Source organism: Salmo trutta, chromosome 11, assembly GCF_901001165.1.
Source record: "Salmo trutta chromosome 11, fSalTru1.1, whole genome shotgun sequence".
Lineage (NCBI taxonomy): Eukaryota > Metazoa > Chordata > Actinopteri > Salmoniformes > Salmonidae > Salmo > Salmo trutta.
Genome location: NC_042967.1, coordinates 7,995,333 through 8,017,017, shown reverse-complemented (window position 1 = coordinate 8,017,017; position 21,685 = coordinate 7,995,333). Strand labels below are relative to the sequence as shown.

Genomic DNA, 21,685 nt, shown 5'->3' with positions numbered 1-21,685 from the left:
AGCAGTAGCGTCATTCAAAAACAGCGCGCATACCCTATTAATTTAGCCACACCCTTTGAGCTATGAAGCCAACCAATAAGATCCTTTCTCTTCAGTGTAAACGGAAGTGACCTGACCAAGAACAATTTCCACGTTAGCGTTATTGTTGTAATTTAGACCTTTATTAACACCATGGAACTCGAAATATGACTCATTTAACTGCACTACATCATATACTTACACTAGGCAGCGTTTAATTCGCGTTGAAGACAGGACTTGGTTGATAGATGTTATCAAGATAACGCTAGCTAGCTGCTAACAATGGCTAACTGTATGGTTTTTCACACTCAAATAGCCTCCATTATGGAGGTACTAGCAAATGCAGCCGTGGCAGACATCTGTAAACTCGTAGACGACGACTATGCAGTGTTTCGTTTGGAAATAACTCAAAGCCAGAAAGAAAACAGGGCATTGCGGAGGAAACTACAACTACTGGAACTGAAGGTGGCACGAGAGCGCGTCCTCGCCAGTCGTCCCAGTAGTATCAAGATTCTCGACCAATACAAAGGAATGGCAAGCGGTACATTTTGCAAAAGGCCGAGGCTGTGAGACCTGTCGCCCTGATCCCCTCTAATGTGTGACAAGATGTGTCAACCACATATACGGTTAACCAGAATTGGGTCTAGGCCAGGTGGATAGTATGCAATACTACCCCTGATTACTTAGCACAAAGACACTTGATTTACTACTTTTCCCATTATTTACTCATTGAAAACCATATGATGCATGGAACATCATTATAATCAAATCTATGAATAGTATATCAAGAGGTTACATGGTGTGTTATCTTACACCCTTGCCAATTATAGTGTACAATATAGTGTTGAGCATTGACAGTAGCTAACCTAACCACCTCTTTTTCCCAAATCACTTTCTCAGGTGAAGGACATCTCACTGGAGGCCACAGGAGCTTTGTGAAGCCAGTGGGACACAATACATGGAGAGGTGACCAACCAATCACTGTTGATGAGGGGAGTGGAACCTCAACCCAGCATGTTATCATGATAGAGGTTAGTTTAATAGTGTTACATAAAAAATATACAGTTACTTTGTAAATCAAATGTGGCCCGTTCATTTCAGAAAGGCTCCCCTCAGCTATTCACTTGCTTACATGTACATCTGCCATTGGGAAGCTTGTAAGACTTCTTTACGACATTGTTATCCAATACAATTGATGTACCGACAATAATCTGTGGGGCTGTTACGGTGACCAAATTACCGCCACACCGGCAGTCTTGAGTCATGACCGCAGCCAAAATCCACAACACCGTTTAGTCACGGAAACTAGGCTTCTCCTAGCTCTGATGCTGCAGATGGTAATTAGTAGCTTACCAAACTTGCTAACTGTCTGCTACGCATACCTCTATTGTCCCTCTAACATCAATGCAAATGTAATCGAAAATCAAATCAAACACTTCATGAGTGCCCATGAGCTCATGTTGCGCAACATTTCTATAGGCTATGCAATTGCTTGAGAAAAGAGATTTGATGTCCTCTATTAAAAAGAGGAGGAACCCATCAGCTTTCTATAGGCTAGGCCTACTATATTTGTTTCTCAACTTTCCTAATATTAAGCACATTGCTTCGCTTTACAACAGGAGTATAGCCTACCTGGCTGAGATGAAAATGAACCACAGGAAAAGAGTCCTCCATTTGCTATTTAAGTGCATAGATGACATGTATATTTTCCCCCCTGCCCCTGTTCCCAAGACCGGTGCATGATTATGGTCCATTATAAATCAAAACTAATTTCACACATACAGTGCATTCAGAAGGTATTCAGACCCCTTCACTTTTTCCACATTGTTACATTACAACCTTATCCTAAAATGGATCTTTTTTTCTCCCACATCAATCTACACACAGTACCCCATAATGACAACATGAAGATAGGTTTAGACATTTTTTGCTCATTTATAAAAAAATACAAAACAGAACTTATTTGCAAAAGTATTTAGACCCTTTGCTATGAGACTCAAACAATTGAGCTCAGGTGCATCCTGTTTCCATTGATCATCCTTGAGATGTCTCTACAAGGAGTCCACCTGTGGTAAATTCAATTGATTGGACATGATTTGGAAAGGCACTTGCCTGTCTATATAAGGTCCCACAGTTGACAGAGCATGTCAGAGCAAAAACCAAGCCATAAGAGCTCAGAGACAGGATTGTGTCGAGGCACAGATCTGGGGAAGGGTACCAAAAAAGTTTACAGTATTGAAGGTCGCCAAGAACACAGTGGCCTCTATCATTTTTAAATGGAAGAAGTTTGGAACCGCCAAGACTCTTCCTGGAGCTGGCCGCCCGGCCAAACTGAGCAATCGGGGGAGAAGGGCCTTGGTCAAGGAGGTGACCAAGAACCCGATGGTCACTCTGACAGAGCTCCAGAGTTCCTCTGTGGAGATGGGAGAACCTTCCAGAAAGACAACCATCTTTGCAGCACTCCACCAATCAGGCCTTTATGGTAGAGTGGCCAGATGGAAGCCACTCCTCAGTAAAAAGCACATGACAGCCTGCTTGGAGTTTGCCAAAAGGCATCTAATGGACACTCAGGCCATGAGAAACAAGATTCTCTCGTCTGATGAAACCAAGATTGAACTCTTTGGCCTGAATGCAGTGTCACATCTGGAGGAAACCAGGCACTGCTCATTACCTGGGCAATAACATCCCTACGGTGAAGCATGGTGGCAGCATCATGCTGTGGGGATGTTTTTCAGCGGCAGGGACTGGGGGACTAGTCAGGATCGAGGGAATGATGAATGGAGCAAAGTACAGAGAGATCCTTGATAAAAACCTGCCCCAGAGTGCTCAGAACCTGACTAGGGCGAAGGTTCACCTTTCAACTGGACAACGACCCGAAGCATACAACCAAGCCAACGTAGGAGTGGCTTCGCGCCAAGTTTTTGAATGTCCTTGAGTGGCCCAGGTAAAGCCCAGACTTGAACCCGATCGAACATCTCTGGAGAGACCTGAAAATAGTGAAGAAAAAGTGAAGGGGTCTGAATACTTTCCGAATGCACTGTATATTATTTAGTATATTAAATACATGATTAAATTAACAATAGTCTGATGGATGACAATATTAGTCTTTCACTTGTAATATTATGTATTACCACAAGAAACAGAGTATGCCTTTTTTTTTGCGACTTTTTCAAATCAGTCACACACCTCATGTAGCCTAGCCCATATACCTATATGTTGATAAGGTTTGTATCACAACTAAAGTGGCTAAATAACTTCCTAAAATTAAGCACATTCGTCTTTTTTTACAACCCTAACTGGCATACATAGGTGGTGTGTGAGTTTCTAGTTTGGGGAAGATAATTTTCCCCATTAAAAAAATGCACCTTTATAATAAAGCATTACATGCATAAATCGCATTTGCGGTCACGTTTGAGAATGGTGCTTTACCACTAATTGATTGCATTTTGGAACATCTGCGCTTATAGCCTACTGACGTTTGTGCATTGCTGTGCTTAAAATGTGACAAAATAGCCTAATAGTTTATCAACATTTTAAGCTAAACGTTCTGATTTGTTGGCGTCAGCCTCATCGCTTTTAAAATGTTTTTTTTTTGGTGCGAGTGGTTGTATTCATTTGGGATCAATCGCATCCCACAACTGTCCCCAGAGTATATTTGGAATATTTCTTTCTCGCACAGAAGGACAAGTTGACCAATTGAATAGGTCAACTTTTGTACAATGGGGGATAGTAGATTGACATAGGCTAGTGCTTTTGCTGTCCGTTAGTTCTACTCATCTTGTTGGCTGACTGTTCTAACATCTTCAATTTGTGCCTCGGAATTTGATAAGAAGGACGCGCACAGTTGCGTTCCCGATGTGTCTGTCTCCACTTGTAGCCTACTTCGGAGCTGAGATGTCTGTGAGAAGGACCCAATCAGATGACAGGCATTGGCTAATAAGAATTGTGATATCTGAGAGATCCATGTGAGTCAGAGTTGCTTCAGAGCACGGCGTTTGGCAGCCGGGAGAAGGGAATTATGATTATTATATTCAGCCCAAGGGCACAACGGCCACTTTGGCCGCAAAAGGGGTGGATTTTTTTAGGGGGCGTTACGGCCACACAAGGGGGATGCCACCAGGAAATTAGAGGCATTATCAAGTGCTTGGCAAATTGTGAATGAGAGACTGATGAAGTGTGTGCAGCCTGCACAAGAAACAGAGCAGAGCTCATGCAACTTTTCAAATCATCATTAGTTGCGTCATGCAGCAATGTTTTAAAAATCTAAACATATAGCCCAACGTTTATCACAACTAAAGTTGCATAAATAACTCTAAACTTAAGCATATAGGAGGACCTGTTTCTTTAACCTCAACTCAGAATAGCCGCATGTGCGCACTCCCTCAAATGATCCTTTCTATTTTATTCAGCTTTGTTCAATTGTTTTCTTCATACTATAAAATAATGCCACAGAATTCTAAGCAAATCTTGTCTGCTAAATGTACTGGTGCAGCCCATAGCCATTTGGCATAGCCAGATCAGGACCTAACATAAGGACAAATCAGAGTATGCTATTCTATTATTCTGAAATAGACTACATTTTCTTCAAATCATGCTTCTTTAGACCTGTCTAAAAATAAATTATGGATTTATTGTGGTGTAGGCTATATTACATGGATTTATTAGGTCTGCATCAGTGGCTTGTAGGCGATGCGTGGAAGCCAGGAGATGCTTAATGTGTTTGTTGATTAACGGCCAGTTACCGTGAGACTGGCAGTTACTTGCTTGACAATCACTGGCTGGCAAAATTTCATGACCGCCACAGCCCTAACCTCCTCTCTTGTTGTGTCAGGCTGGAGGTCCTAAAGTCAAGCACGAACGGACTGAAGGAGAGGAGGACCCACAGCACAGCAGAGACATCCAGACTGGAGTACTTGAAGCGCCCCCTGTAGCCACAGAGGACCCTATCACAGCGCAGCCCAGGACCCAATGCAGCATCACGGAGGTCAGTGGAAGGCCAAACGCTGTCCTCAAGTCAGAGACCGACACCAAGACTTTAACACACCGGCTCTTACACACAGGCTCTGATCATAGATCAGACCCTGAGAGACTGGTGGTGGGGCCACTGGGCTGTCCTCTTGCTCCTGGCTCAGAGTATTTACCAGTATTTCACCAGAGCCAGAGAACGGTTAATTCCCGTGGAGATGGGGATGCGTTATACACGGACGTTGATGATCCGTCTTGTTCTTATGCTACAGAGATGGAACCTGGCAACATGCCCTTGGGTTTAGAGACACAGACTGATTTGTCTAAAGGGGACTGGAACCAGTACAGTAGTAGTGTGTACTCTGAAAGGTGCCTAGATAAGAAAGGGGAGGGTCTGGTCACAGATGAAGTGACTGTGAAAGTGGAGGGCAACGTTCCTCAAACATGGAATGCCGATAGTCAACTTGGAGACGGACACTCACAGGGTAGAGATTTCTTAGATTACAGAGAAAGCTTAGAAACAACTCAAAATGTGGCAACTAACTCCCCTTTACACACGTTCAGGGATCGTGACCCAGTGTCAATGTCGATGGGTCCTTCTGATTCGTACGGCCAAATCCTTTTCGATCAGGTATTGAACTCAAACGACAGGGCTAGAGCCCAGGCTCAGGGAGGGGGAGCCACATCAGGCAATGTTAAAGAGAAACGGTTCCTCTGCATGTTCTGTAACAAAGGCTTCAGCTGCCCCCAGACAGTGGAGGTGCACCAGAGGATCCACACAGGGGAGAAACCCTACAGCTGTACCCAGTGTCACATGCGCTTCGCGCAGTCTGGCAGCCTAAAGAGGCACCAGAGAGTCCACACAGGTGAGAAACCCTACAGCTGCCCCCAGTGTGAGAAGAAGTTCTCCCACCAGCACCATCTGAAGACGCACCTCAAGGTCCACACGGGAGAAAGGCCGTTCGCCTGTACGCTCTGTGGGAAAAGGTTCTCAGAGAGGAGCTACCTCAAGATACACCAGCAGAAAAACCATTCCACTCTATAGCTTCTAATGTTTAGATCAAACCCTGCATTAAAGACAAATATACATTTAACGGTTGTCAGCAGAAAAGAACCACAGATGCATTTGGAATAATGAGAGTAACAGATTTCAGTGTTGAATATTCCTGAGTAGAATATTGCATCCAGACATTGTGATATTTAAGCCTAAGAAGTCTGTTACATATTGTGTTTGTACTGTGTAGGCTATATGATGTTCACAAATGCCTATTTCATTACTTCCATTTAACTACTCTTTTTTTTCCATTTTTAATGAGTTAATAAATGCAGTTCATGCTTTTTTTTGTTGACATGTGTATTTGTGGTTTTCATAATGTGTATTTAACTTATGTTTCATAAACACAAAATGGGACTTTTCATTGTAAGACTCTTTAGTATACATCACATCTGATCTCATCCTATTCTGCATACACCTGACAGCACTTTATAACCATTTTGGACTTACTAAATATACCTACACATACCCACACACTAACAAACACCTACTGTACACATCAAATAGTTTAGTCAGATTTGTCTGACATCATAGCTGACTTACATTTACCCACAACATTTATGTCCACCATGATGGATTTAACAACAATTAAGTAATTCTGTAACTACAGTATAGGACTCAAACATAGTGGGGATGGGTAAACACCATGTTGAAAATGTTTCTATTTTCTGTGTGTACATACCTGAGGGAGTGTATGTCTGTGTAATCTGTATCACTTATCTCTTCCAGGAGGAGAAGGGAGACTGATGGCGCTTCCCGTGTTCATTCTGTGGGAAAGCCTTCAGTTTTTGTAAACAGGCAGAGATCCACCAGAGTATCCACACGGGGGAGAAACAGTTTGGCTGCCCCTTGTGTGAGAAGAGGTTCTCCCACCAGCACCAGCTGAAGATGCACCTGAAGGTCCACACAGGAGAGGCTGTTCGTCTGTACGCACTGTGGGAAGAGGTTTTCAGAGAGGAGCTACCTCAGGATACACCAGCCAGCAGAAAATGCACACCGCCCATGTATTGAGTATAGTGATGTAGTACTAGTTAGTTTGTAGTTAATTCTGTTGGTTTAGGATGTAGTAGAGAACTGAGGAAAGAATGAGTAGAGTAGATAAGGTGATGGTGTCTAAAAATGCTTCACTGATGAAGAGTGGCAACTTTGTCCCTTTAGATACTGGTCGAGGGTAACAGATTTCTAGAGTGTTAACATAGTGAGAAGTTATTCTACTTGACATAATATTTTGTGCAATAAAAGTACTGTACTTCAGTTGTTAGTGTATGACCATTTTGTTCAAATTAAATACAAAATTGACACTGCTGACTGACTTGTATATTTTTGTATCATTACAGGGACTGAATTTCCCTTATCTCAGTCTAATCAAAACATACTTCATTCTTGAATCAACACATATGGACTTTTTTTATATAATTAACTCCAATGGCTCTATATTGTTAGGTACTTGAATCACAGTTTTAGACATGGGCTAGGCTGTGGTTAACATGTTATAACATGTCATGCTTCTGTATGTACAGCAAAGAATGTATTTTAACCCTTTATGCTTTTCTGTATAAACTTTGTTTACAGTCTGCTGTCCCTGAAGACCTGCTGATATCCAGTGTTACTGGTGGGAGAGAGTGGACCTCTGAGGATGCTGGTCACAAACCCTGGACCCGGATCAGGAGCCGCCGCTCTTCCTTCCAGAGTCGGGACCAGGACCCAACCGCGAAGGACCGAGACTTCACAACACGACAGGTGGACTGAACAATCTCAGTCCTGGTGGTCATCAGCGAGACGGAGGCTCCAGTCAGGGATCCAGTCTGCAGCCCAGACCCTTCTCTTCAGTCTCAGCGCAGGGATGGAGCAGGGCCTGATAGGAACAGGAGGGTCTCTATGATAAACACTACAGTATCCATGATTGAAAGATCAGGTCACCCTGGGCTTCAGCCTTCACAGAGAGTGGTGGGAGACCCCCCTGGATGTAGTCTAGCAGCAAGTCTGTCTTCTCCTTTGGCATCATGTCTAATGCCTGGTGAATGGATTCATAGAAGAACTGGGCCTGGATGTTGCCTTGCTCAGTTACCTCAGGGTTACCCCACCAATACAGACAGAGTCAGGATGGGCATTCACCATGAGAGTCACCTAGCCTACAGAGCACACAATCCCAACAACACCCAAACAATGGCTAGAGGTCCAGGAGGAAGCTCAATGATGGAGGTTTTCTCCTTCCTAAGTAACCTTGTCAGACATAGGAGTGTCCAGTGAGAGAAATCGCAGCAGTGTGGCTAGAGATATACACAGGGGATATCTGGGAACTATTTATCTGAAATATAGTTATGATGTAGTGTCTTGTGGTAAGAGTTGTTTTTTTTGTGTGGGGGGGTTACTAAGTCCCTCAGTTGAACATCTGGGTATGATCACATGATACAGCAGGGGTACCCAAACTTTGTTGGTCCGCGACCTCATTTTGATACCTGAAAATTCTCTCGACCCCAACCATGTGAAAAAAGTATCTACTTTTTCAAAAATAATTGGGGCTAAAACATTGAGATGGAAGTGCCCAAAGATGACCTCCAATCATCTTTGTGGTACCATTTGAAAGTTGAAATGTCAGTTATTCACATTTTAGTACATTTATCAGCCAAAACATGACACCCACCCTGTATTCAAGACCATGCTGTGTCTCAACCGATGACAGGCACAACACAAACACCTCATTATGCAAAACTGTGTCTAAACTACAACATATGCAGAAAAAAACAGTTTACACGTGTTTAAATAATTAACGAAAACATGTTTTTTTCCCATGCTATGCAAAATGGTTAAACCTCGAGTGCCTGTTTTGGCATTTAAGTTCCAAAAAGTCACTTTCTGAGCACTTCTACCGTGGGAAAATATGTATGGTAAATTTCATACAAATCAAAAAGGGTTGTGGTCAAAAAGTGATTGAAATCAAATGGAACGACCCTTCGGTTTTTAAACACATACCCCTCATTAAACTTGTCATTTGAAACAGGCTTGTAAATGCCTGTTTTTAGAGAGACAGTAAATCTAGGCTAGATAAAAGGACAGTTGAATGTTTACCGTACTGAGGTGATGGAGTAAAGTAATTGTATTCTACTCTATTATTGCTAACACACTTCTTTAAACAAGTGATCTAAGCTCGAAAGACTGATCTTGAATAGGAGATAAGCAGTACCGTATGTCAAAGAACAGCGCGCATACGCTTTTCATTTAGCCACACCCTTTGAGCTACAACATCCTCTCACGTCGGTATAAACGGAAGTAAACAGTAACTAAGAACAATTTCCACGTTAGCGTTTTTTGTTGTTATTTAGACGTTTATTAACACCCTGGAACTCAAACTATGGCTCATTTAACTGCACAGCATCACATACTTACCCCATGTAGTCTTTAATCCGCGTTGGAAACAGGACTTGGTTAATATAGGTTAGCTATCTAGGTAACGCTACCTAGTTGCTAAGTTAGTTAACAATGGCTGCTAACTGTATGGTTTTTCACACTCAAATAGCCTCCATTATGGAGGTGTTAGCGAATGCCGCCGTGGCAGAGATATGTAAACTCGTAGACGACGACTATGCAGTCTTTCGTTTGGAAATAACTCAAAGCCAGAAAGAAAATAGTGCATTGCGGAGGAAACTACAGCTACTTGAACTGAAATTGTCACGGGAGCGCGTCCTCGCCAGTCGTCCCAGAAGTGTCAAGATCCTCGACCGATACAGAGGAATGGCAAGAGGTACATTTTGAAGAAAGTCAAGGATGCGGGGCATGTCGCCGGTTTCCCTCTGCGCATGTGTAATTTTAGATGTGTTAATCAGAATTGAGTCTTGGTCAGTTTTTGGAGAGTTAGTATGCAATAGTTCATCTGATTACTTAGTTATCTTGGGCAAAGACAAAATATAATTTAACCAGATTCTTTATTTACTGCATTTCCTATTATTTACTCAATGAAAACAGTGTGATACATGGAACATAATACATTGATCAAAAATAAATAGTATCAATAAGTTATGAGATGTGTTACCTTACATCCTTGCCAATTCTAGACAGTATCAATAGTGTACAATAGCTTTGAGCATTGACAGTACCTAACTTAACCACCTCTTTATCCCCAATCACTCTCTCAGGTGAAGAACATCTCACTGGAGGCCACAGGAGCTTTGTGAAGCCAGCGGGACACAATACATGGAGAGATGACCAACCAATCACTATTGATGAGGGGAGTGGAACCTCAACCCAGCACGTTATCGTGATAGAGGTTAGTGTCATAGTGTTACATTAAAATTACAGTATATCAAATGTGATCAGTTTATTTCAGAAAGACTCCCCTCAGCTATTCACTTGCTTACATGTACATCCTAATGTATCTGCCATAGGGGAGTTTGTGAGACTTCCCTATGACATTGTTATCCAATTGAACTGGATACAAATAACAACCTCCTCTCTTCTTGTGTCAGGATGCAGAGGCTGCAGGTCCTGGGGTCAAGCTTGAGAGGTCTGAAGGAGAGGAGGACCCACAGCACAGCAGAGACATCCAGACTGCAGCAGCTGGAGCTTCCCTTGAAGCCATGGAGGACCTCGCCGCCGCGCCCCAGCCCAGGATCCAACGCAGCATCACGGAGGTCAGTGGAATGCCAAACGCCGTCCTCGAGTCAGAGACAGACACTGAGACTTTAATTGTAACACACAGCCTCTTACACACAGGATCTGATCAAAGATCAGACCCAGAGAGACTGCGGTTGGGGAAACTGGGCTGTCCTCATGCTCCTGGCTCAGAGTATTTACCAGTATTTCACCAGAGCCAGAGGATGGTTCATTCCCATGGAGATGGTGACGCGTTACACTCTGGCGGTGATGATCCGTCTTGTTCTTACGCTACAGAGATGTACCCTGGCAACAAATCCTTGGGTTTAGAGACACAGACCGATCTGCCTAGAGGGGACTGGAACCAGTACAGTAGTAGTGTATACTCTGAAGTGTGCCTAGACGAGAAAGGGGAGGGTCTGGTCGTAGATGAGGTGACTCTGAAAGTGGAGGGTGACTCTCCTCTGACATGGAATGCAGATGACTCACTTAGGAAAAGGACACTCGCAGGACAACACCAGTGACTTCTTAGACTACAGGGAAAGCTTAGAGACAAATCTAAATTCCCTGACCCACTCACCTTTACACACGTTCAAGGATTGCGACCCAGTGTCCACGTCGATGGGGCCTTCCGATTCACACGGCCGCGTCCTTTTCAATCAGGTATTGAACTCAAACGACAGGGCTAGAGCCCAGGCTCAGGGAGGGGGAGCCACATCAGGCAATAGTAAAGACAAACGGTTCCTCTGCATGTTCTGTAACAAAGGCTTCAGCTGCACCCAGAAGATGGAGATTCACCAGAGGGTCCACACAGGGGTGAAACCCTTCAGCTGTACCCAGTGTCACATGCACTTCGCTCAGGCTGGTGGTCCACACAGGAGAGAGGCCATTTGCCTGTATGCACTGCGGAAAGAGGTTCTCAGAGAGGAGATACCTCAGGATACACCAGCAGAAAAAACATTCCACTCTATAACATAAAGTCACCATTCCACTCGATAGCTTCTGACATTTAGATCAAACCCTGCATTAAAGGTAAACTCAACAAGATTACATAAATGCACAAAGTACATTTCTACAACAACTAAGAGCGTTGTAGTGCAAGGCCCAGATATTGAGGGATACAGCTCCTTCAGAAAGTATTCACACCCTTTGACTTTTTCCACATTTTGTTGTGTTACAGCCTGAATTTTAAAATGGATTACATTGAGATTTTGTGTCACTGGCCTACACACAATACACCATAATGTCAAAGTGGAATTTCTTTTTACAAATGAATAAAAAATGAAAAGCTGAAAGTTCTTGAGTCAATAAGTATTCAACCCCTTTGTTATGGCAAGCCTAAATAAGTTCAGGAGTAAAAATCTGCTTAACTAATCACATAAGTTGCATGGAGTCACTCTGTGTGCAATAATAGTGTTTAACATGATCTTTTAACGACTACCTCATCTCTGTACCCCACACATACAATTACCTGTAAGGGGTCTCAGTCGAGCAGTGAATTTAAAAAACAGATTCAAGTGTTGTTGGAATAAGTATATACACAAATGTACAGTGTAAATGTTTGAGGTCCTGCATTCAGGGGTGGGGATGGGATTACTGTATGTTTTTCCTTGCCAGTACCTCGGGCCGGTGGGTACGAGCTCACCCTCTGGGAGCGGCCATTTGTGTTGTCTGTATTCTATTGTTGCTTTAAAGAAGAAAAAAAATTCTAATTTTATATATGTGTGTATATATATATATAACTTGATCCTCCAGAAAGTGGATAGCAACACTTATGCAGCTCCACAACACAATAACTTTTTTTTTAAAAGCCACGTTCGACAGGATTCCTAACACAGACTGACCATCTCAAATAGACATAAGCCCTCTATATGGCAGACCAATCTGAACTCCTCTCTCAGCATGTCCAGCCCACTCATTATCTCAGCCAATCTTGGCTAGTGGAAAGGTTTCTGTCTTTTTCTGTGGCTGAACCAACAAGGCTTGTAATTTAACAATTGTATTCGTATTTACAGATGGCATACAAGTTTGTTATTAAGGCACATGTTATGAAAGTTCACATGTTCCAGAAGGCATTTCTACCAAAAAACACATTTTGATAAAAAAAACAACAACTTTAAACTTTAAAAATGGCTCTCCTGTGAAGTTGTGACTTGCAACATATGCCTAGTTTCCTGAAACAGGTCACATACACACACACACACACACACACACAAACACACACAGTGCATTCGGAAAGTATTCAGACCCCAAAGCGAAAACAGGCTTTTTGAAATTTTAGTACATTTATTTAAAAATAAAAAACACATACCTTATTTACATAAGTATTCCGACCCTTTGCTACGAGACTCGAAAATGATCATCCTTGAGATGTTTCTACAACTTGATTGGAGTCCACCTGTGTTAAATTCAATTGATTGGACATGATTTGGAAAGGCACACACCTGTCTATATAAGGCCCCACAGTTGACAGTGCATGTCAGAGCAAAAACCAAGCCGTGAGGTCCAAGGAATTGTCCGTAGAGCTCCGAGACAGGATTGTGTTGAGGCACAGATCTGGGATAGGGTACCAAAAAATGTGGCCCTGATCATTCTAAAATGGAAGAAGTTTGGAACCACCAAGACTCTTCTTAGAGCTGGCCGCCAGGGGAGAAGGGCCTTCTTTAGGGAGGTGACCAAGAACCCGATGGTCACTGACAGAGCTCCAGAATTCTTCTGTGGAGATGGGAGAACCATCCAGAAGGACAGACATCTCTGCAGCACTCCACCAATCAGGCCTTTATGGTAGAGTTGCCAGACAGAAGCCACTTCAGTAAAAGGCACATGACAGCCCGCTTGGAGTTTGCCAAAAGGCACCTAAAGGACTCTCCAACCATGAGAAACAAGATTCTCTGGTCTAATGAAACCAAGATTGAACGCTTTAGCATGAATGCCAAGCGTCATTTCTGGAGGAAAGCTGGCACCATCGTTACGGTGAAGCATGCTGTGGGGATGGTTTTCAGCGGCAGGGACTTTGAGACTAGTCAGGATTGAGGGAAAAGTACAGAGAGATTCTTGATGAAATCCTGCTCCAGAGTGTTCAAGACCTCAGACTGGGGCAAAGGTTCACCTTCCAACAGGACAACGACCCTAAGTACACAGCCAAGTCAACATAAGGAGTGGCATCGGGACAAGTCCCTAAATGTCTTGAGTGGCTCAGCCAGAGCCCGGACTTGAACCCAATCGAACGTCTCTGGGGAGACCAGAAAATAGCTGCGCAGCGACGCTCCCCATCCAACCTGATAGAGCTTGAGAAGATCTGCAGAGAAGAATGGGAGAAACTCCCCAAATACAGGTGTGCCAAGCTTGTAGTGTCATACCCAAGAAGACAAGGCTGTAAAGGTGCTTCAACAAAGTACTGAGTACAGGGTTTGAGTACTTATGTAAATGTGATATTTCAGTTTTTTAATACACTTGAAAAATGTCTTTACCTGCTTTGTCATTATGTGGTATTGTGGGTAGATTGAGGGGAGAAAACAATTTAATCAATTTTAGAATAAGGCTGTAACGTAATAAAATGAGGAAAAAGTCAAGTGGTCTGAATACTTTCCGAATGCACTGTGTGTGTACATGCATGCATGCATGCATGCATACATACATACATACATACATACATACATACACATAAGATCAGGGAGGTTTTCCGATGCCTCACAACAAAGGGCACCTATTGGTAGATGGGTAAAAAAAAAAAAACAGGCATTGAATATCCTTTTGAGCATGGTGAAGTTATTAATTACACTTTGGATGGTGTTTCAATACACCCAGTCACTGCGTCCTTCCTAACTCAGTTGCCGGAGACGAAGGAAACCCCACTCAGGGATTTAACCATGAGTCCAATGGTAACTTTAAAACAGTTACAGAGTTTAATGGCTGTGATAGGAGAAAACTAAGGATGGATCAACACCATTGTAATTACGCCACAATACTAACCTAAATGACAGTGAAAAGAAGGAAGCCTGTACAGAATAAAAATATTCCAAAACATGCATCCTGTTTGCAATAAGGCACTTAAGTAAAACTGCAAAAAATGTGGCAAAGAAATTAATTTTTTGTCCTGAATACAAAGTGTTATGTTTGGGGCAAATCCAAAACAAAATCACTGAGTAGCACTCTTCATATTTTATTCAAGAATGGTGGTGGCTGCATCATGTTATGGGTGTGCTTGTCATCCAAATGTGGAATAAGTCAAGGGCTATGAAAACTTTCTGAAAGCACTGTATAAGGCATGAGTATACCAAACATTAGAAACACCTTAATATTGCGTGTCAGGCGCCCCCCCCCCCCCCCCCCCTTTGCCCTCAGAACAGCCTCAATTCGTTGGTGCATGGACTCTACAAGTCGGTGAAAGTCCTTTTGAATAGTGGACCATTCTTGATACACACAGGAAACTGTTGAGCGTGAAAAACCCAGCAGCATTGCAGTTCTTGACATAAACCAGTGCACCTACTACCATCCCCCGTTCAAAGGCACTAAAATCTTTTCTCTTGCCCATTAACCCTCTGAATGACACACATACACAATCCCTGTCTCAATTGTCTCAAGACTTAAAATCTGTGTAGATGAAGGAGGATTTTTTAAGTGGATTCATCAAGTGGCATCAATAAGGGATCATAGCTTTCACCTGATCAGTCTGTCATGGAAAGAGCAGGTGTTCTTAATGTTTTGTATACTCAGTGTACAGTATAAGCCTAAAGTTTGTTACATGTTGTGTTTGTACTGTGTGATGTTCACAAATGCCTGTTTCATTACTTCCATTCAACTACTTAATTGTTTCCCCATGACACCTTTAATGAGAAAATGAATGCAGTTCATCAAGTTCATGCAGATTTTTATTTGAGACGTGTATGTGTGGTTTTTAGATGGTGTATTTAAAACTTGTTTGTGTTTCATAAATACAAAATGGGACTTTTCATTCCAAGACTTTCATTGAGACTCTATTATACATCACATCAGATCTCACCCTATTCTGCATACCCTGATAGGGCTTTATAACCAATATACACTTACTAAATATACCTACACATACCCACACACTAACAAACACCTACCGTAATTTCCGGACTATTAAGCGCACCTGAATATAAGCCGCACCCACTGAATTTAACATAAATAAGCCGCACATGTCTATAAGCCGCAGGTGCCTACCGGTACATTGAAACAAATGAACTTTACACAGGCTTTAACGAAACACGGCTTGTAACAAAAATAAATAGGCTTTAATGAAACACGGTTTGTAACAAAAATAAATAGGCTTTAATGAAACACGGCTTGTAACAAAAAATAAAAAATTAGCAGTAAGCTTTAGTTGTCTTTTTGCACTGAGTCAATTCCTCACGCTGCTGTTTCCAACGTCTTATCATCGACTCATTAAGACCAAGCTCCCGTGCAGCAGCTCTATTTCCTTTTCCAACAGCCAGATCAATCGCCTTCAACTTGAAAGCTGCCACATATGCATTTCTCCGTGTCTTTGCCATGATGAGGGTGACAAAATGACTACCGTAATCAGAATGATGGGAAGTTTGAGAGCGCTCGATTTAATCTAAACAGTAAACAAAAAAGTTGTTTGACCTTAACCCGTTTGGCAATTTCATTGGTCTAATGAAAGCTTCATGCCGCCAAAAAACTGAGCACGTCACAGAATGTGTTTTTTTGGAGAAAAAAAAATTGAAAGAGGGAAACATCCATATATTAGCCGCGTCATTGTTTAAGCCGCGAGGTTCAAAGCCTGGGAAAAAAGTTGCGGCTTATAGTCCGGAATTGACGGTACTGTACACCTCAAAATAGTTGTCAGGTTTGTCTGATGTTTACTTATCATTGCAGACTTATTTTTTACCCACAACATATTTATGTCCACCATGATGGGTTTAACAACCATATGTCTATTTTTCTGTATATCTAATAGGACCGGGACTATACCAGTATCACAATATTCGTTAGTGTCGTGGCAAGGAAACAAAACACGAAGTGGATTTAACTTTTTTAGGAAAACGGCCCTAATGTTGAAAACAAACATCATTGTGTTTTCATCCAGACTCACATTTATTTATTTTCCATAACACACAATATGTTACATACAGCAGGTTTTTAAAGGACCAAAGAGTTGTCTGCTTTGTGTTAAAATTTTTGGCATGAAAAAAAATATTGCGATACTGGTATCATCCCGGCCCTAACATCTAAGCATACCTCTTGAGTCTTCTGAATCCTCCTGACTGTGCCCCCTGTAGACCACAGTATGAGTCATAATACCCATAAAACCTAGCGGTCAAACAAGGAAATGGTTCCAATCGTTTTTCACCATTCATTTTTCCCAAAGGGGATTTTAGAAACACTTAAAATAAGGGATGTATTTTGTATAAGCTTACCCTGGCGTGACGCTTTGATAACTGTGTAAATCTCTCTAGGACATGATGACTTTTAGCAATTAAATTCGCCTGTAGTTAACCCCCAGAAATGAAATGCTAATTAGCTGCAAATGTGGCTATCATAAAGAACTACAAATGCCATGATGATCTGGATGAGACTACCAAATAGAGGCAAAGGTAAGATTCTCAGCATTAATGTTAGCTACGTTTAGTAATGAATACACTGGCTACATTTCTTTAAATGGACAATTGTGAACTGTCTTGGTTAAGTAAATTGACACAATACCTGTTAGCAAAGGTGTCCGCTAGAGATGACGTGCAGGAGTTTGCAGGGATTTGTGGTCTTGCATGATGTCTACTTTGATGCTAATTAGCATTTTCAAATCTGAGAGTAAATAGTGCAGAATATCAGAATATAACATTTACATGGTTATCAAAATGTCACGCCAGGGTAAGTCTACACGAAACACAGCCCTTATTTTAAGTTTTTCTAAAATCCCCTATGGTGGAAAAACAATTGGAACCATTTCACAGTTTGACCACTAGGTTTTCAACGTTTTTAAAAAAATTGGCTGATACTCATATTGAGCTGGAGAAACTATTTAAATGTAAATAGTTGCTTATGTTTGCAAGTATGGCCAAGCAATGTTTAAAGTGTGTTTATCTTTGTGTGTGTACATACCTGAGGGAGTGTATGTCTGTGTAATCTGTATTACCTGTCTCTTCCAGGAGGAGGAGGGTCCAGAGGTGCTGCTGGTGAAGGAGGAGGGTTGGGAGGAGGGTCTGGGGAAACCTGAGGGGACCATGGTCATGGAAAACAACCAAACTACACCTTCTCCTGAACCCACAGAGGAACCAGATGAGCAGCACAGGACCACATACAGTCTCACTGAGGTGAGCCCACTGTGAACTACTGTCTGAATGGTATTAGTTCAGGGCCCGTATCCACAAAATATGTCAGAGTAGGACTGCTGATCTAGGATCAGTTTTGTCTTTTAGATCATAATGAATAAGACTACAGTATGTAGACGGGTGGGGACCTGATCCTCAATCAGCACTTCTACTCTGAGACACTTTGTGGATATGGCCCAGGTTGTGATGAAAGTGTTTGACCATGCCTTTGCATTATCAAACCATTAGAGTGTCTAGTAATCAAATGTACTACCACATTTGCATAGTATCAAATCAACTAACATGTTTGCATAGTACTCATAGCAATCCCTTATTGATCAATCATAACATGCTCCAGCTTTTGTCCGCTATTTTTTTTTTTTAAGCAGATAAATAAAATTGGTGCCAGCCAATAGTCCGGGAGAAGAAGAAAAAATCGAATTGCGAAATAATGCTTTTTTGCATATTCATTTATGGAAATACCAGTGGAAATACATTTGCCTGGTCATACTTATCAGTCTATAGGTTCATTTGCACAATTTAGTGTAATTAAATTGGCGTGTGTGTTGCGTCAGACTCATTGCTTTTGAATGTTTTTGTTATGTGGCCTTGGCCTCTACTGGTTGTATGAATTTGGGATCTATTGTCCCACAACTGTCCCAGAGTCTGTTTGGAATAGGCTACTTCTTTCTCTACAAAGTGACCAATAGAATAGGTAATCTAAACTTTTCTACTTTAGTAGATTGACATAGGCTAGCGATTTTGCTGTTCGTTACTCATCTTGTTGTCTGAGGAAAAGTAAATGTGGCCAGTTATTCTAACATATTCACAGTCTTGGGCTCCCGAGTGGCGCAGCGGTCTAAGGCACAGCATCTCAGTGCTAGAGGCGTCACTACAGATGCCCTGGTTCGACTCCAGGCTGTATCACAACCGGCCATGATTGGGAGTCCCATAGGGCGGCACACAATTGGCCCAGTAACGTCCAGGTTTGGCCGGTGTAGACCGTCATTGTAAATAAGAATTTGTTCTTAACTGACTTGCCTAGTTAAATAAAGGTTCAATAAAAATACATTTTTAAAAAGTGCACTTCAGAATTCAGTAAGAAGGACCACACGTCGTTGCATTGTCGCATCCTCGACTTGTTCTGTTAATATGAACTACCCATATTCTAAATGTGATTTATTTCATTCTGGGCACCATGGTTGGTGGCTCCTTAATTGGGGAGAACGGGCTCGTGGTAATGGCTGGAGCGGAATCGGTGGAATGTTAGAAACCATGTATTTTATATTTGATGCCATTCCATTTGCGCCATTCTGTGGTGGGTGGAGGCCCTATTCAGGTTATGCATCCAATGCTTATGGGTCCGGTACATTTCTCAAATGTCCGGCGCCACACTTTCCTAACGGAAACCATGCTCTGTATCTCTTACAGTCAGTAGACATGGAGGATGGGAAGCCTGATCTGCTGCTAGTCAAAGAGGAGACAGTAGAAGACGGACCAGAGAGCATTGATCTGCTGAGTGGACTAAAGATGGGGGAGCAAGGTAAGGGAGAAATACATATAGCCTACATACAGTAATAGATCTTCAATGGGAATAGTGATGCACCTGGCTATTATTTTTTCTTAATTTATAAAATTAAATCAATACAACTTATGTTTACAGAAAAAAAACACAATGTATTAACTTTACCAGGTAATTGAGAAAAAAAACTCCATATGTAGAGTTCTCTGCCATGTTTATAAAGTATATTTTCTAACCTCTTCCTGCAGGTGGTTGGTTGGAGGATTACAGAGGAGACTGGGTGGCCGTCTTGGATTCCCAGACCCAGATGGGTGCAGCCAAGAGCCAGGGGGATGACATCACTGAGCAGGCCAGGACCAGAGGCGACATAGTGGAGGTCAGTGGATTGGAAAGCGTCTTCAACTCTAGGCTGGGGAACAACACTGTTAACCACAACCAGAAAAAGACAATCGAACACAAAACAACAACCAAACTTAGTCTCCATGACAACAGACTGGCTGAGACCAGGATGAGACATAGATTTGGTCCGGGTGGAAGGGGAGGTGTCCGTATGCAGCTGGAGAGAACAGACATAGACTTGGCTAGCGATGCTCCGTCCTGCTCCTATAGTTGTGATTCAGAGAGACTGATGGAGCCTCAGGTTAACCCCCCAATAGATGCTGCCTTCAGCCTGCCTTCTATAGGATCTATCAACTGGAACATGGATCCTGTGACAACACAGACACTCCCTGGTCTTTGTCGTCCCCACACTCCCCTAATGTTAAACCAGACCTCAGACAATGCCATTGCATCAACACTGAGTGGCTACACAAGCCCATTGACAAATGACAATAGTAGAGATGGAATCAGTAAAGGTGGCGGCGCCAAAGAAAAGCACTTCCCGTGTTCGTTCTGTGGGAAAGTCTTCAGTTTCCCCAAACAGGTGGCGATCCACCAGAGGATGCACACGGGGGAGAAACCGTTCGGCTGCCACCTGTGCCGTGCCAGTTTCTCAGACTCGTCCAACCTGAAGAGGCACCAGAGGGTCCACACAGGGGAGAAACCCTACAGCTGCCCCCAGTGTGAGAAGAGGTTCTCCCACCAGCCCCATCTGAAGAGGCACCTGAAGATCCACACTGGAGAGAAGCCGTTCGCCTGTACGCACTGCGGGAAGAGGTTCTCAGAGAGGGGCTACCTCAGGATACACCAGCAGAAAATGCACACCGCCCATGTATAGAGTATAGTGACATGTAATGTAGTACTAGTTAGTTTGTTTGTAGTTAATTCTGTTGATTTTGGATGTAGTAGGGAACTGGATGAGGTGATGAGGCAGAGTAGATTATATGGTGATGGTTGGTGTGATGGTGTCTGTACAAGTGCTTCACTGATGAAGTGACAATTTTGTCCTGTTCTTTGATGTTGTTGTTTATTTATAATGAGGAAATTATAGTGCCTTAATTGTACTTCTTTTATGTATGTATGACCATTTTGTTTAAATTAAATACAAAATTGACTCAGTGCTGACTGACTAGGTTATTTTAGTATCATTGCAGGGACGTGAATTTCCCCTATCTCAGTGGAACCAAAACATTAAACTTAATTCTTGAATCAACACATTTAATAAACTCCAATGGCTCCATATTCCTAGCTCCTTGAATCAATACATTTAAAAAAATAAAAAGCCCTTTTTATATCAGCAGATGTCACAAAGTGCTATACAGAAACCCAGCCTAAATCCAAACAGCAAGCAATGCAGATGTAGAAGCATGGTGGCTAGGAAAAATTCACCTGTTAGAGATGGGCTTGACTGTGGTTAACATTTTATAATATCATATTTCTGTGTGTTAGAATGCTATTTTATGATGATTATTCCATATTGGAATTTGGCCTAGGTACCCTCTGTAAGGCCAGATATCACACCGTGAAGTAGGTCTCAGTAACTGGTACCTTGGCCCCTGAGCCATAAAATCGTCCATGGGTGTCCTTAAGCGATTAAGATGTTTCAAATGTATAGTCTATTCAACCCCAAGGTCTCTGCCTTGATTTAATGCTTTGGCACCGGGCACAGAAGGGTGAAACAGCGAACAGATAAGACAAGAATATTTAGGTCATTCCTCCTCACTGGAGGGGGAGGAGATTTTCTGATAACCTCTTAGAGGAAAGTCTGTCTATTAGACCTGTAAAATATAGAAGTTGTTCACCTTATATTTTCCATCTGGCATTTCTCCAAACTTTGAACAGTTTTCAATTCCTAACATTGGC

The 21,685-nt window shown here is 42.3% G+C and overlaps 1 protein-coding gene across 1 annotated transcript; it reads left to right on the top strand.

Moving 5' to 3' along the window:
* The first annotated feature begins 10,246 nt into the window (after window positions 1–10,246).
* Window positions 10,247–20,941, top strand: LOC115201887 (uncharacterized). The gene is made up of 5 exons (XM_029765769.1): window positions 10,247–10,301; window positions 10,501–10,665; window positions 17,761–17,925; window positions 19,354–19,465; window positions 19,693–20,941. The coding sequence occupies exons 2-5, from the start codon at window positions 10,612–10,614 to the stop codon at window positions 20,658–20,660; spliced, it is 1,299 nt and encodes a 432-aa protein (XP_029621629.1). The 5' UTR covers window positions 10,247–10,301; window positions 10,501–10,611; the 3' UTR covers window positions 20,661–20,941.
* The last annotated feature ends 744 nt before the right edge of the window (window positions 20,942–21,685 follow it).